At 45.5% G+C, this 16,181-nt stretch overlaps 1 protein-coding gene across 5 annotated transcripts in view; it reads right to left on the bottom strand.

Moving 5' to 3' along the window:
- LOC140200620 (polypeptide N-acetylgalactosaminyltransferase 16-like) overlaps positions 1-5,379 on the bottom strand; it is a 329,730-nt gene extending 324,351 nt beyond the window's left edge. For all 5 annotated transcript variants that reach the window (XM_072264214.1, XM_072264195.1, XM_072264198.1 and 2 more), the window contains exon 1: positions 5,140-5,379. In XM_072264214.1, the coding sequence (XP_072120315.1) occupies positions 5,140-5,313 (174 nt within the window). In that variant the 5' untranslated portion in view covers positions 5,314-5,379. The remainder of the gene's footprint in view (positions 1-5,139) is intronic.
- Between the last annotated feature and the right edge of the window lie 10,802 nt (positions 5,380-16,181).

Raw genomic sequence — 16,181 nt, 5'->3', positions numbered from 1 at the left:
ATCCGATTTCTGAATAGACAACGAACCCATGAATATTACCTCACTAAATAGAGAGAATCTGCAGACGATGGAAATTCAAGCAACACACACAAAATGCTGGAGGAACTCAGCAGGCCAGGCAGCATCTATGGAAAAAACAGTTGACATTTCGGTCCAAGACCCTTCATCAAGACTGGAGAAAAAAAGATGAGAAGTCAGAGTAAGAAAGTGTGGGGAGGGGAGGGAGAAACACAAGGTGATAGGTGAAACCGGGAGGTTGAAGTAAGGAGCTGGGAAGTTGATTGGTGAAAGAGATACAGGGCTGGAGAAGGGGGAGTCTGATAGGAGAGGACAGAAGACCGTGGAAGAATGAAAAGGTGGGAGGAGCATCAGAGGGAGCTGATGGGAAAGGGATAAGGTGAGAGAGGGAAAAAGAGATGGGGAATCGTGAAGGGGAGGTGGGGCATTACCAGAAGTTCCAGAAATCAATATTCATGCCATCAGGATGGAGGCTTCTCAGACGGAATATAAGATGTCATTCCTCCAACCTGAGTGTGGCCTCATCATGATGGTGGAGGAGACCATGAATTGACATATAGGAATGGGAATGGGAAGTGGAATTAAAATGGGCGGCCACTGGGAGATCCCACTTTTTCTGGTGGACAGAGCATAAGTGCTCAGTGAAGCAGTCTCCCAATCTACGTCGGGTCTCACCAATATACCGGAGGTCACCAGGAGCAATGAGCGCAACAGGCTCACATGTTAAATGTCACCTCACTTGTTCACACCCACCCGCCATTTTCTGCTTTTCACAGGGATCGTTCCCGACACAACTCCTTTGTCCATTCGTCACTCCCCACTGATCTCCCTCCCGGCACTTACCCTTGCGAGTGTAACAAGTGCTACACCTGCCCCGACACCTCCTCCCTCACAATCATTCAGGGCCCTAAACAGTCCTTCCAGGTGAGGCGACACTTCACCTGTGGGTCTGATGAGGTCATTTACTGTGTCCGGTGCTCACTTTTTTTTTGTTGGGGTGTATGGGGTGTTGAGAGAGGGGTTGCACCTCTGGTGAAGGGTCTGTCATGTCTGTTCCAAGGCAGCTCACTCATCTTTAGTCCCCAACAGACACTCATCTCTCACCTGACCTCCAAGTTGTGACTGACCAGGTGAGGATAGCCAGAGGTCTCGTGTCCTGGTGAGATAGGGACATGCCTGTCCTAGAAAGTGAAATCAGCTCCAGTGGAGGGGCGGAAGAGATCTCAATGGACAGGAGGCAGCTCAATGCTCTGTGTCAAACAGGGGGCAGGACAAGCCACAGACGTGGCCATGGTCACCCACTGTAACCAAGGAAGATCCAGTTATAACCTGGACTTGGATTTCTGAGGTCAAGAGAGTGGAACTACCCTAATGCAATGGCTTTTCCACTTTAAAAATTCTCCCACACAGGTTTCCTGTCATCATGGGGCATAATAGACAACCACCATCTATTTCTGACTGAAAGTTATATTTTTTTAAATATTTATGTATTGCAATGTACTGCTGGCACAAAACAACAAATTTCCCAACCAGTGACATTAAACTTGCTTCTGACTCTGCCCTGACAGTCAACGAAATGCTGCATGATTATTCACTGATTGTAAAGGGACCTCAGGGTCTACCTCTTCACAGAGTGTGGTCAGGATATGGAACCAGCTGCCAGAGGAAGTTGTTATGCAGATCCAATACAACATTTAAAAGACACTTTGATTTGACAGGAACATGGATAGGAAGGATTTAGAGGGATAGGGGTCAAACACAGGCAAAAGGACATCCCCCCTTATCGCACCCCCCTTGGGCAGGACATATTAAAGCACATACACTAAGCCTAAGGGAGCTTCTACCCTGCTATTATAAGGCCGTAAGACACAGAAACAGAATTAGGCCATTTGATAAATTGAGTCTGCTCGCTGTCCAATCATGCCTGATTTGTTTTCAACCCCATTCTCTTGCCTGCTCCCGATAACCCTTAACCCCTCACCTATGAAGAATGTATCAACCTCTGCCATAAATACACTAGTGACTTTGTCTCCATGCAACATCCCCCACCCCCAACATCACCAGATTCACAACCCTCTGGCTAAAGAAATTCCTCCTCATCTCAGTTTTAAATGGACACCACCTCAGATTCTAGACTCTCCTACTAATGGAAACATTCTCTCTATGTGCATTTTATCCTGACTTTTCAGTATCCTCATGAAGGGTCTCAACACAAAATGCTTTATTCCTCTCCATTGATGCTGCCTAACCTGCTGAGTTCCTCCAGCATTTTGTGTGTGTTGCCCTTCCAGTATCCAAAAGGTTTCAATGTGATTTCCGCGCCCCCCCCCCACACACACACACACACACACACACACACCCTTCTGAACTCCATCAAATATAAGTGTGGAGACATAAAACATCCTGCTGTTAAGCCTTTCATTCCAGGGATCATTCTTGTGAACCTTTGGACCCAGTCCAGGGCCAGCACATCCTTCCCTAGTTACAGAGGCCAAGATTGCTCAAGATATTCCAAATGAATGTTATTCCTAACAGCTTCAACGGTTCATATCACTTTTATTTTCTAGTCATCTTGAAGACTATTTATGGATCCCTTGTACAATAAGATGTTCTCTTGACTGTACCTCACACTGGCCTTGCATCTTCTGGCTGCCTGGACTGCAATTTCACTGTAACTATATCACTCTCCCCAGCTACCAGCTCCATGTGATCCGATTACATATCATAGGTAATGTGATCTGATTAGGCGAAATGCAAATCAAAGTTTTCCACTGTACCTGTGCCATTAAAAACCAATGTGGTATCTTGGTTGGTGTGGCCTGTTTCCACGTGGTCTCTATAGCTCTAGATCAGCGATTCACGGACCCCTGCTCGCGGGAGGCAGTCCACAGCATGAAGAAGGTTGGGAGCCGTTGTTCTTGGACATTCCGTGAATATATTATTTTGTGGAGACTTACTCAGACTTTCTGGATTCTTGCTATTCCCCAGCTTTCACCTGATCCCTGTACAGACTAGCGGGCCTTATAACTGAGATTTCACCCTTCCTCCGCCTCTGGCCTCTGGCCTCTTCCTAGTGTGAGGCACATGAGGAGTCAGGAGTTAGGCCAATGTGCAGCATTAATCTGCATCATTGGTGGGTCAAAGGGTCAAAATGCTCTAAATCGAGGAATCGGTTTACTATTGTCCCATTTACCAAGTTATGGTGTAGAAAGACAGTTGCACACGCCATCCAGGCAGATTATCACATCGATACCTTGAGGCAATATGTATGCTTTTCTCGCCCTTGCCTATCATTTGCATCAGCGAGCTGGGTCCTCTACACCGAAATTCGCTCCCCTAACTCGGGGGCCCGCCTCTGCCCACTTTTAGTAACCTGTCTTTATATCAAACCCATTTCTCAGCCGACCGAATGTGATGGTAATTTTCTGGGTAAGACATCTGTGAGTAAACACCCTTCAGTTCAGCTTTTGTCGCCTCATCACTTTAGAAAAAGCACAGACGAGGCGCAAAAGTTTAGAGATTCTACATCCAGAGCGCTCTTCGCAGTGATTGTCTGGACATTCGTCCACAGCACACGGCCAACCTCCAAACGCGTACAGACCTCCAAACCCGTACAGAGCACAAAACCCCTACAGACCTCCAAACCCTGTACAGACCACAAAACCTGTACAGACCTCCAAACCCGTACAGACCTCCAAACCCGTACAGACCACCAAACCCGTACAGACCACCAAACCAGTACACACCTCCAAACCAGTACACACCTCCAAACCCGCTCTGTGCGCACCGGCTACACACGCTGCGTTGGAACTGGTTTCAACAACACACCGCCGTTAAATTCAAATGGTAAAATATGCCGCCGGGGCAACTCAGCAAGTCCGACAGCGTCCATAGCAGGTAATAAACAGTCGACGCTTCGGGCCGAGACCCTTCAACGGGCTTCCATGGATGCTGAGTTCCTCCACATTTGTTGATCAAGATTTCCAGATATTTGCAGAATCTGTGTCCTGAATTGCGACGGGATTTGTGCCCATAGCAAGTGCAGCGGCAACCGTTTGCATTATGCACAGCATACGCGATTTGCAACATATTAGATGTGTCGCCTTCTGTGCTTCAGAATGATCGCCAGGCTCGCGGATCTCCCTCTCACGACCCTCGCCCTCCCTCCCATCCCCGTCCCGGCCCCATCCAACACGCATGAAGCACAATCGCCACAGCCGCATTACGCCGCCAGAGACAACGAACTAAAAATCGGCAAAGCTTAAAAATAAGAGCATTAAAAAAAGATGAATGAGACGAAAAACAAAAGATGTGGTAGTCAGTGAAGAGAGGGATGATAGATAACGGGTAGAGACGAGGGGAGAGGGATAATAAATAATGGGTGCGGGTAGAGAGAGAATGGGTTGGGGTAGAGAGATAATGGGTGGGGGTTAGAGAGAGAATGGGTGGGGTAGAGAGAGAATGGGTGGGGGTTAGGGACATAATGGGTGGGGTTAGAGAGAGAATTGGTGGGGGGTTACAGAGAGAATTGGTGGGGGTTACAGAAAGAATTGGTGGGGGTTAGAGAGATAATGGATCGGGGGTAGAGAGAGAAAATGGATGGTGGGGAGGTAATGGAACAGAGGACAATGGAGATACAGAGAGCGCATCGTGGGGAGGTGAAAGAGAGGTTTAGACGTTAACAGAGTCAGGAGGAAAGTAACGGAGAGAACGAGTGGGCCTCATTGTGAGAACAGAACAGAAGGGGACAAGGAGGGAGAGATGGGAAGGGGACAGTGAGGAGAGAGGGGGTGTTTGTGGGGAAGGCGCGGAGACGGTGGGAAGAGAGAGCGGTGTTGGTAGGGAGAGAAACGGGCGGTGGGGAGAGAAGGGGGATGCTGGAGAGAGAGGGGGTGTTGGTGGAGAGGGGTGTTGATGGAGAGGGAGGGGGTGTTGGTGGAGAGAGAGGGGTGTTGATGGAGAGAGAGGGGTGTTAATGGAGAGAGAGGGGGTGTTGGGGGAGAGAGAGGGGGTGTTGGTGGGGAGATAGAGTGAATGGAGGGAGAGTGGTGGAGGGAAAAAGGAACCACTGGGATGCTTGATGCTCCCGCCCCGAAAGCACCCCGCTGCCGATCCACTCACCGCCTGCCAGCCGCCGGCGCCCTGCCCGGGGTGCTGGGGCTGCCGCTGGTGCAGGGGCTCCCCGGGGCCGTGCACTGCTGGACGGGGCTTGCCCCCTTGCCACAGATAGTAGAACAAACCGAGGATCCAGGCAACGGTGAGCAGGGCGGCGGCGTTCACCCGCACCCTTCGCATCGTGGGCTGGACGCTGCCTCTCAGCCTCCTGCCCCTCACACCCTGGTCGGCAAAGCACCGCTGCAGAGTGCAGACACAGCCGTGCTGGCTACCGCCGGGTCCTAACGCGCGCCGTCTTGTCATTTCAATGCATTCTCACAGTCCTGCTTCGGATAACACTGCAGCTGAAATCACGTCTTTAAAAGTGCCTTTATTCTTGAACCATCCTAATGTCCTGCACCATTCGCAGCGGAATCCCTCTCCCTTCATTCCTAATGAATCCCTGTTCCTCTATTCCGAATCCAGTTCCAGTGTACTTTCAACCCATTCCGAATCCCTCTCAAACGAGAAAAAATCTGCAGATGCTGGAAATCCGAACAATACACACAAAATGCTGGAGGAACTCAGCAGGCCAGGCAGCATCTATGGAAAAGAGTGCAGTCAACGTTTCTGACAGAGATCCTTCCAAGATGCTGAGCTCCTCCAGTATTTTGTGTGTGTTGCCTAACCCATCCCAATGTCTTTTCTCCATTCCCAGTGAATCCCCATCTCTCCATCCATTTCCAACTCATCCTAATATCCAGTCATTTCAGTCCCAATTAATTCCTGCCCCTGCACTACATTCCCAAACCATCCAAGTAAATGATCACTCCATTTTCGGAGGATTCCCCTTCCTCTGCTGCACTCTGAGCCCATTCCGATGTCTTCCCTTTTCACTCTGAAGTAGATAGACCCTGTTCACGGTGTGCCTGCTGATTACAGCGCTCAGCTCCTCTGGTGCATGCCTGATGTTGACTTGAGGCGGAATGTACACCACTGCCAGGATGATGGCGGGAAAGCGCCCTCGGCACATAAAAGGAACGTTTGACTGCAAGATGTTCCATGTCTAGTGAACAGGACCGAGGTAGAGCCGCCACGACTGTGCACCATAATGAGTTAATCATAAAGCACACTCCCTGTCAAGAGTACCGGAACAGTTGGCGGAGATATTGAGGAGACAGCTGTTGGTAAGATGTTGCAACAATTCTAGGTCCTTTCTTCGGCAAGAGTTGATTCTGGCCATGTTGCAACATCAGATGTTGGTAAGACCTCAGACAAATTTAGGAATCAAGAGATTGAGCGTTGTGCGACAAAATCGAAATGGGTGAATACAGGACTGAAAGTGCTGTATCTGAATGTGCACGGTATACGGAATAAGGGAGTGAACTTGCAGCACAGTTGCAGATTGGCAGGTATGATGTTGTTGGCATCACTGAATCATGGCTGGAAGATTATAGCTGGGAGCTTATTGTATCAAAGGGGCAGGCAGGGAGGCAGAGGGGGTGGCGTTGTTCTGTTGGTAAGAAAATGAAATCAAATCATTAGAAAGAGGTGACATAGGATCAGAAGGTGTTGAATCATTGTGGATAGAGCTAAGGAACAGCAAGGGTAAAAAGACCCTGATGGGGGTTGTATACAGACCCCCAAACAGTAGTAAGGATGTGGTCTACAAATTACAATGGGAGATGGAAAGTGCATGCCAAAAGGACAATGTTACAATAGTCATGGGGGTCTTCAATATGCAGGTAGATTGGGAAAATCTGGATGGTACTGGATTCAGGAGGAGAAATTTCTAGAGTGCCTACAAGATGGCTTTCTAGAGCAGCTTGTGGTTGAGCCCACTAGAGGATCAGCTTTTCTGGATTGGGTGTTGTGCAATGAACTAGAATTGATTGGAGAGCTTAAGGTAAAAGAAGTCTTTCACAGAAAGTGATCATAATATAATCAAATTCACTCTGAATTTTGAAAGGAGAAGCTAAAGTCAGATGTATCAGTATTCTAATGGAGTAAAGGAAATTACAGAGGCCTGAGAGAGGAGTTGGCCAGAATTGATTGGAAAAGAACACTGGCAGGGATGATGGCAGAGCTGCAACAGCTGGAATTTCTGGAAGCAATTTGTAAGGCAGAGGATGCATATAACCATATAACAATATAACAATTACAGCACAGAAACAGGCCATCTCGGCCCTTCTAGTCCATGCCGAAGTCTTATTCTCACCTAGTCCCACCAACTTGCACTCAGCCCATAACCCTCCATTCCTTTCCTGTCCATATATCTATCCAATTTAACTTTAAACAACAACATCGATCCTACCTCAACCACTTCTGCTGGAAGCTCGTTCCACACAGCTACCACTCTCTGAGTAAAGAAGTTGCCCCTAATGTTACCCCTAAAATTTTGCCCTTTAACTCTCAACTCATGTCCTCTTGTTTGAATCTCCCCCACTCTCAGTGGAAAAAGCCTATCCACATCAACTCTATCTGTCCCCTTCATAATTTTAAATGCCTCTATCAAGTCCCCCCTCAACCTTCTACACTCCAAAGAATAAAGACCCAACTTATTCAACCCGTAACTTAGGAGATGAAACCCAGACAACATTCTAGTAAATCTCCTCTGTATTCTCTCAATTTTATTGACATCTTTCCTATAATTCGGTGACCAGAACTGTACACAATACTCCAAATTTTGCCTTACTAATGCCTCATACAATTTCAACATTACATCCCAACTCCTATACTCAATGCTCTAATTTATAAAGGCCAGCATACCAAAAGCTTTCTTCACCACCCTATCCACATGAGATTCCACCTTCAGGGAACTATACACCATTATTCCTAGATCCCTTTGTTCTACTGCATTCTTCAATGCCCTACCATTTACCATGTATGTCCTATTTTGATTAGTCCTACCAAAATGTAGCACCTCACATTTATCAGCATTAAACTCTATCTGCCATCTTTCAGCCCACTCTTCTAACTGGCCTAAATCTCTCTTCAAGCTTTGAAAACGTACTTCATTATCCACAACTCCACCTATCTTAGTATCATCTGCATACTTACTAATCCAATTTACCACCCCATCATCCAGATCATTAATATATATGACGAACAACATTGGACCCAGTACAGATCCCTGAGGCACACCATTAGACACTGTCCTCCAATCTGACAAATAGTTATCCACCACTACTTTCTGGTGTCTCCCATCCAGCCACTGCTGAATCCATTTTACTACTTCAATAGTAATACCTAATGATTGAACCTTCCTAACTAACCTTCCGTGTGGAACCTTGTCAAAGGCCTTACTGAAGTCCATATAGACAACATCCACCGCTTTAAACTCGTCAACTTTCCTAGTAACCTCATCAAAAAATTCAATAAGATTTGTCAAACATGACCTTCCACACACAAATCCATGTTGCTTGTTCCTAATCAAACCCTGTCTATCCAGATAATTATATATACCATCTCTAAGAATACACTCCATCAATTTACCCATCACTGACGTCAAACTCACAGGCCGATAATTGCTAGGTTTACTCTTAGAACCCTTTTTAAGCAATGGAACAACATGAGCAATATGCCAATCCTCTGGCACCATCCCCATTTCCAATGACATTTGAAATATTTCTGTCAGAGCCCCTGCTATTTCCACACTAACTTCCCTCAAGGTCCTAGGTAATATCCTGTCAGGACTCGGAGACTTATCCACTTTTATATTTCTTAAAAGTGCCAGTACTTCCTCTTCTTTAATCATCATACTTTCCATAACTACCCTTTTTGCTTCCTTTACCTTACACAATTCAATATCCTTCTCCTCAGTGAATACCGAAGAAAAGAAATTGTTCAAAATCTCCCTCTCCCCCATCACTTTTGGCTCCGCACATCGCCATCCACTCTGATTCTCTAAGGGACCAATTTTATCCCTCACTATCCTTTTGCTATTAATATAATGGTAGAAACTCTTTAGATTTATTTTCACCTTACTTGCCAAAGCAGCCTCATATCTTCTTTTATCTTTTCTAATTTCTTTCTTAAGATTCTTTTTACATTCTTTATATTCCTCCAGCATCTCATTTACTCCAAGCTCCCTCTCTTTTTCTCAACCAGCGGTCCAATATCCCTTGAAAACCATGGCTGTCTCAAACCTTTAACCTTTCCTTTCAACCTAACAGGAACATAAATATCCTGTACCCTCAAAATTTCACCTTTAAATGACCTCCATTTCTCTATTACATCCTTCCCATAAAACAAATTGTCCCAATCCACTCCTTCTAAATCCTTTTGCATCTCCTCAAAGTTAGCCTTTCTCCAATCAAAAATCTTAACCCTGGGTCCAGTCCTATCCTTCTCCATAATTATATTGAAACTAATTGTATTGTGATCACTGGACCCGAAGTGCTCCCCAACACATACCTCCGTCACCTGCCCTATCTCATTCCCTAACAGGAGATACAATACTGCCCCTTCTCTAGTTGATACCTCTATGTATTGCTGCAAAAAACTATCTTGCACACATTTTACAAACTCCAAACCATCCAGCCCTTTTACAGAATGGGCTTCCCAGTCTATGTGTGGAAAATTAAAATTCCCCACAATCACAACCTTGTGCTTACTACAAATATCAGCTATCTCCTTACAAATTTGCTCCTCCAATTCTTGCTCCCCATTAGGTATTCTATAATAGACCCCTATAAGCATCACTACACCTTTCCCATTCCTTCAATTCCACCCAAATAGCCTCCCTAGATGAGTTCTCTAATCTATCCTGCCAGAGCACTGCTGTTATATTTTCTCTGACAAGCAATGCAACACCTCCCCCTCTTGCCCCTCGGATTCTATCACACCGGAAGCAATTAAATCCAGGAATATTTAGTTGCCAATCTCACCCCTCCTGTAACCATGTTTCACTAATAGCTACAACATCATATTTCCAGGTATCAATCCATGTTCTAAGCTCATCCACCTTTCTTACAATGCTCCTAGCATTAAAATAAATGCGTTTAAGAAACTCTCCACCTCTTAATCTCTGTTTATTCCGAATGGAGCAAACAACTTTGTTATCTTTTTCTTCCTTCTCCCCTACGTCTTCGGTCTGAGTGCTCCCGTTCTCTGTCCCCTGCCTATCCTCCCTCACACACTGTCTACTAGCTTTCTCTATTTGTGAACTAACCTCCTCTCTCCTAGTCTCTTTAATTTGATTCCCACCCCAACAACCATTCTAGTTAAAGTCTCCTCAGTAGCCTTCACAAATCTCCCTGCCAGGATATTGGTCCCCCTAGGATTCAAGTGTAACCCGTCCTTTTTGTACAGGTCACACCTGCACCAAAAGAGGTCCCAATGATCTAAAAACTTGAATCCCTGCTCTCTCTCCAATCCCTCAGCCATGCATTTATCCTCCACCTCATTGCATTCCTACTCTCACTGTCGCGTGGCACAGGCAGTAATCCCGAGATTACTACCTTTGCAGTCCTTTTTCTCAACTCCCTTCCTGACTCCCTATATTCTCCTTTCAGGACCTCTTCCCTTTTCCTACCTATGTCATTGGTACCTATATGTACCACGACCTCTGGCTCCTCACCCTCCCACTTCAGGATATCTTGGACGTCATCAGAGACATCCTGGACCCTGGCACCAGGGAGGCAAACTACCATCTGGCTCTCCTGACTGCGTCCACAGAATCGCCTATCTAACCCCCTAACTATCGAGTACCCTATTACTACTGCTCTCCTCTTCCTTTCCCTACCCTGAGCTACAGGGCCAGACTCTGTGCTGAAGGCACGGCCACTGTCGCTTCCCCCAGGTAGGCTGTCCCCCCCCCAACAGTACTCAAACAGGAGTACTTATTGTCAAGGGGTACAGCCACTGGGGTACTCTCTAGTACCTCACCCTTCCCCTTCCCCTTCCTAACTGTGGCCCAGTTATCTTCCTCCCATGGCCTCGGTGTGACCACCTGCCTGTAACTCCTCTCTATCAACTCCTCACTCTCCCTGACCAGACGAAGGTCATCGGGCTGCAGTTCCAGTTCCCTAACATGGTCCCTTCGGTGCTGCATCTTGGCACACCTGGCGCAGATGTGGATGTCCAGGAGGCTAGGAGACTCCAGGACCTCCCACATCGACACCGAGAACAGCAAGCTGCCCTCACACTCATACTTCCCCCCTTTCCTCAAATAACAGGAATAATTGAAAACCAAACCTTCTTCACCTCGCCCGTTTCCACCTAAGCCCGTTGAGCCAAAGCCCTTAGGCCTTCACTCTGCTCCCAGCTCTCTCTGCAGCCTGCAATCTATGCTGCCCGCTGTATAAGGCTGTGTTCCTTTTAAATCTTCCGCGCTTCATTGCCCGACGTCACATGCCTGCGCAGTTCCCGCCTCTCTTAACTCCAATGGAAAAAAAAACAGAAAATTCAAAATGGCTTCCGCCGCACTCCCGCTCCAATTCTCAGACTCCCTTCTCCGAATACATCCCAAAGAGGAAGAAGTATTCTAAAGTAAAGATGACCCAAACGTGGCTAACAGAAAAGTCGAAGCCCAGATAAAAGCCAAAAAGAGGGCATATAATAGAGCAAAAATTAGTGAGACAATAGAAGATTGGGAAGCTTTTAAAAACCAACAGAAGGCAACTAAAAAAGTCATTTAGGTAAAGATGGAATTCAAAAGTAAGCTCGCCAATAATATTAAAGAGGATCCCATAAGTCTCTTCAGATAAAATTTTTTTCTGTGTAAAAGAAAGGCGAGAGGGGATATTGGACTGCTGGAAAGCGATGCCGGACAGTTAGTAATGGGGGACAACAAAATGGCAGATGAACTGAATAAGTGTTTTGCATCAGTCTTCGCTGTGGAAGACACTAGCAGTATGGTAGAAGTTCCAGGTGTCAGGGGCCATGAAGTGTGTGAAGTTACCATAACTAGACAGAAGGTTCTTAGGAAACTGAGAGATCTGAAGGTTGATAAGTCACCTGGACCAGATGGTGTACACCCAGAGTTTTGAAAAAGTTGGCTGAAGAGATTGTGGAGGATTAGTAATGATCTTTCAAGAATCACTAGATTCTGGAATGGTTCCGGAAGACTGGAAAGTTGCAAATGTCACTCCACTCTTCAAGAAGGGAGAGAGGCAAAGACAGGAAACTGTAGGCCAGTTACTCTGACCTCAGTGGTTGGGAAGATGTTGGAGTTAGATATTAAGAATGAGGTACATGATAAGATAGGCCGTAGTCTGCATGGTTTCCTCAAGGGAATATCTTGCTTAACAAATCTGTTGGAATTCCCTGAAGAATTAACAAGCAGGATAGACAAAGGAGAATCGCTTGATGTTGTGTCTTGAATTTTCAGAAGGTCTTTAACAAGGTACCACATACGAGGCTGCTAAACAAGCTACGAGCCCTTGGTATTACAGGAAAGATTCTAGTACGGATAAAATAGAGACTGATTGTAGGAGGTAAAGAGTGGGAATAAAGGGAGCTTTTTCTGGCTGGCTGCCAGTGACTAGTGGTGTTCCAGAGGGGTCTGTGTTGGATGGATTCTTTATACATTATATGTCAATGATTTGGATATTGGAACTGATGGCTTTGTTGCAAGGTTTGCAGATAATATGAAGAAAGGTGGAAGGGCAGGTAGCTTTGAGGAAGTAAAGGGGGTGATAGGAAGACTTAGACAGATTTGGAGAATGAGCAAAGAAATGGCAGATGAAATGCAGTGCAGGAAAGTGTATGGTCATGCACTTTGGTACAGAAATGAATGAGTTGACCATTTTCTAAGTGGAGTGAAAATTCAAAAAACTGAGATGCAAAGTGACTTGGGAGTTTTAGGATTCCCTGAAGGTTAGTTTACAAATTGAGTCGGTGGTGAGGAAGGCAAATGCAATGGTAGCATTAATTTCAGGAGTACTGGAATACAAAAATGAAGATGTAATGTTGGAACTTTATAAAACACTGGTGAGGCCTCACTTAGAGTACTGTAAGCAGTTTTGGGCCCCTTATTTTAGAAGGGATGTGCTGAAACTGAAGAGGGTTCAAAGGAGGTGATTCCAGGATTGAATGGCTTGTTGTATGAAGGGTGTTTGATAGCTTTGGGCCTGTATTCACTAGAATTCAGAAGAATGCGGGGTAACCGCTTTGAAACCTATTGAATGGTGAAAGATCTTGATAGAGTGGATGTTTCCTATGGTGGGAGAGTCCAAGACCAGGAGACACAGACTCAGAATAGAGGGGCAGAGATAAGGAGGAATTTCTTTAGCCAATGAGTAGTGAATCTGTGGAATTCTTCGCCACAGGCAGCTGTGGAGGTCAGGTCTTTATGTATATTTCAGGCAGAGGTTGATATAATTTTGATTGGTCAGGGCATGAAGGGGTATGGGGAGAAGGCAGGAGATTGGGGCTGAGAGGAAAAATAGATCAGCCATGATGAAATGCGGAGCAGACTTGATGTGCCAAATGGCCTAATTCTGCTCCTGTATCTTATGGTCTCTCCTCTACCTTTAAGAGACTGAGCAGTGCTATCTTTTCAGAGAATGGTGAAGCTATCGAGCTACAATGCTGTGTTTGAAATGATGGGGTGAGCCATTTTACTAAGAAGCAAAGTACACAGCAGTCCCTGATATCCCACTGGAACAGCAATCTTGCTCTAAGGTTTGCAACTTTATTTTCCAGAGACTGTACATTCGCCAGCAAGATAGTTAGGGATGGGGGTCTAAGGCTAGGCATTTCAGTCACACCCGTAAACCAGCATGCCATCCTCACTTCCATTTTTTTTTACTGCACTCACAATCTGAGTCTGCAGTCTTGGTTCCATCTATTTTGAGTATCGATAGGTTTTTAAAATGTCTTAAAATGATGCTGCTTACTTAAATACCCATGGCTGTGACTGTGGATTTCTGCTGTCGTAGACCTAAACGGGAATATTTAATAATTCCCATTGCAGCTGTACACAAAGACTCCCCGTCTTCAATCACATGAGGAAATGTAGTTAACTTGGAATACAGTTATACTCCTGAGCCAGGGAAACATCCTTCCTTCTCAAGCTTTGCAAGAGTTTTGTATGCATCCATGAGGTCATCTCTCAATCTTCTAAACTTTAGGGAATCAAGCTCTAATCTATTCAATCTCTCCTCACTTGCCTCAGGAACCAGTTAGATGAAATTTGCTCCACTCCTTATGTGAAAAATTTATCCTTTGCTAGTTAAAGGAGCCAAAATTGTACCTAATATTCCAGCTGCATTCTTGATAGGGCCCCATATAATTGCTTAAGGCACACTGCCACTTCTCTTATTGAAATCTACAATATGTGGATATGAAGTGCATATGAAATATTTGGTTCTCATAACTCAATCTTATTTGAAGGCAATGTTCATACCGCAAGATCAATCAGTTGTTTCTACATGAAAGATTTGTTCAGCTGATTTATAATGAATTTCGGAGCATAGAGAGTTGAAGGGGAACAGGAGAGACAGTTTCAAGATGTTAAGCAGGTTTAACCAAAGGCATGGAGTCACGCAGAACAGAGGCAGTCTTCAGTCTGCTTTGTCCATGCCAACTTCAAATCTCTAACAATATCTGCCAGCACTTTGACCATAGTCTGACATGCTCATCCAGAGGTTTCTTAACTCTTGTGAGAGTCTGCCTCTACCACACACTCAAGCAGGGTGTTCCAGAGTCCAACCACCCTTTTACTGGAAAAACATCCTCACACAGTATCCCCTGTAAACCATCCAGGGTCTCGAACTAAAATGTCAACTGTATTTCCCTCCATAGATGCTACCTGACCTGTTGTGGTTCCTCCAGGTGCCTTTTGTGTTGTTCCAGCTTCCAGTGTCTGCTGTCTCTTGTGTCTCCCTCGAAGTTGGAGAGAGAAGTAAAACCCATGTATGAACCTATTCCATCTGGTCTTAAACAACTCTGCAGTCAGGTATGCAACACATTCTGCAGATGCTTCTGCCCACAAGAACTACTGTTCACTGGATGTTTTTTGTTTCTTACGCCATTCTCTGTAAATTCTAGATACTGTTAAGTGTGAAAATCCCAGGAGATTAGCAGTTTCTGAGATAATCAAACTACCCCATCTGGCACCAACAATGACAAAATGCTGGAGGAACTCAACAGGTCAAGCAGCATCTATAGAAATGAATAAATAGTTGACATTTTGAGCTGGGACCCTTCACCAGGATTGGGAAGGAACGGAGAAGATACCAAGATAAGAAGATGGGAGGAGGAGAAGGAGGACAGGCTAGAAGGTGATAGGTGAAGCCCTGTGTGTGGAGAAGGGGAGTTGAAGCAAGAAGCTGGGAGGTGATAATTGGGCTAGAGGTGAAAGAATCTGATAGGAGATGAGAGTGTATCATGGGCAAAATGGAAGGTGAAGGTGCACCAAGGGAAGATGATAGGCTGGTGAACAGAAGAAGTAAGAGGCCAGTAGGGGATAGAAGAAGAGGGAAGAGGGAGGGGAAAAATTAATGGAAAGAGAGATTGATGTTCTTGCCACCTGGTTGGAGGCTACCTAGACAGAATGTGAGGCGTTGTTCTTCCAACCTGAGAGTGGTCCCATTGCACCAGAAGAGGAGGTCATGGGTCGATATGTCAGAATGGGAATGGGAATCGAAAATGAAATGATTGGCCAGCAGAAAATTTCACTTTTGAGTTTGCAGTCAGATATTGGTATTAGTTTATGCAACACCCTGGTAAAGGTTTCACTGCTAATGTAATGGTCTTTCTGTAGAAGCAGTGTTTGGGTTATGGTGAGAGATAACGGGTGCTTTGCAATGTGAGTTGTCCAATGACGGGAGGGTGTTTTCGTGCCGTGTGCCTGACACCAGGGTGATCTGGGTCTTTTGTCTGGTGGGAGATGAAGAGAGAAGATGCCGGATCGGAGCCATGACCTGTTGAAGGCCGGGGAGATCGAAGGAGGATCGGTGTAGTCAAATTAAGAATTATAAAGCTAAATCTTTTAACTGTATGCAGTGTACTATCTATTATTTTGTGGTACCGATTTGTATATGAAAATATAATGAAAATCTTGTAAATCATCCAGACAGATCATCTAAACACAAGTGCACTGAGGTAGTGAAAAGAAAATC

Source organism: Mobula birostris, chromosome 1 (genome assembly GCF_030028105.1).
Source record: "Mobula birostris isolate sMobBir1 chromosome 1, sMobBir1.hap1, whole genome shotgun sequence".
NCBI classification, from domain to species: Eukaryota; Metazoa; Chordata; class Chondrichthyes; order Myliobatiformes; family Myliobatidae; genus Mobula; species Mobula birostris.
Note: the sequence above shows the minus strand (reverse complement) of the source record. Positions and strands in the feature narration are given on the sequence as shown.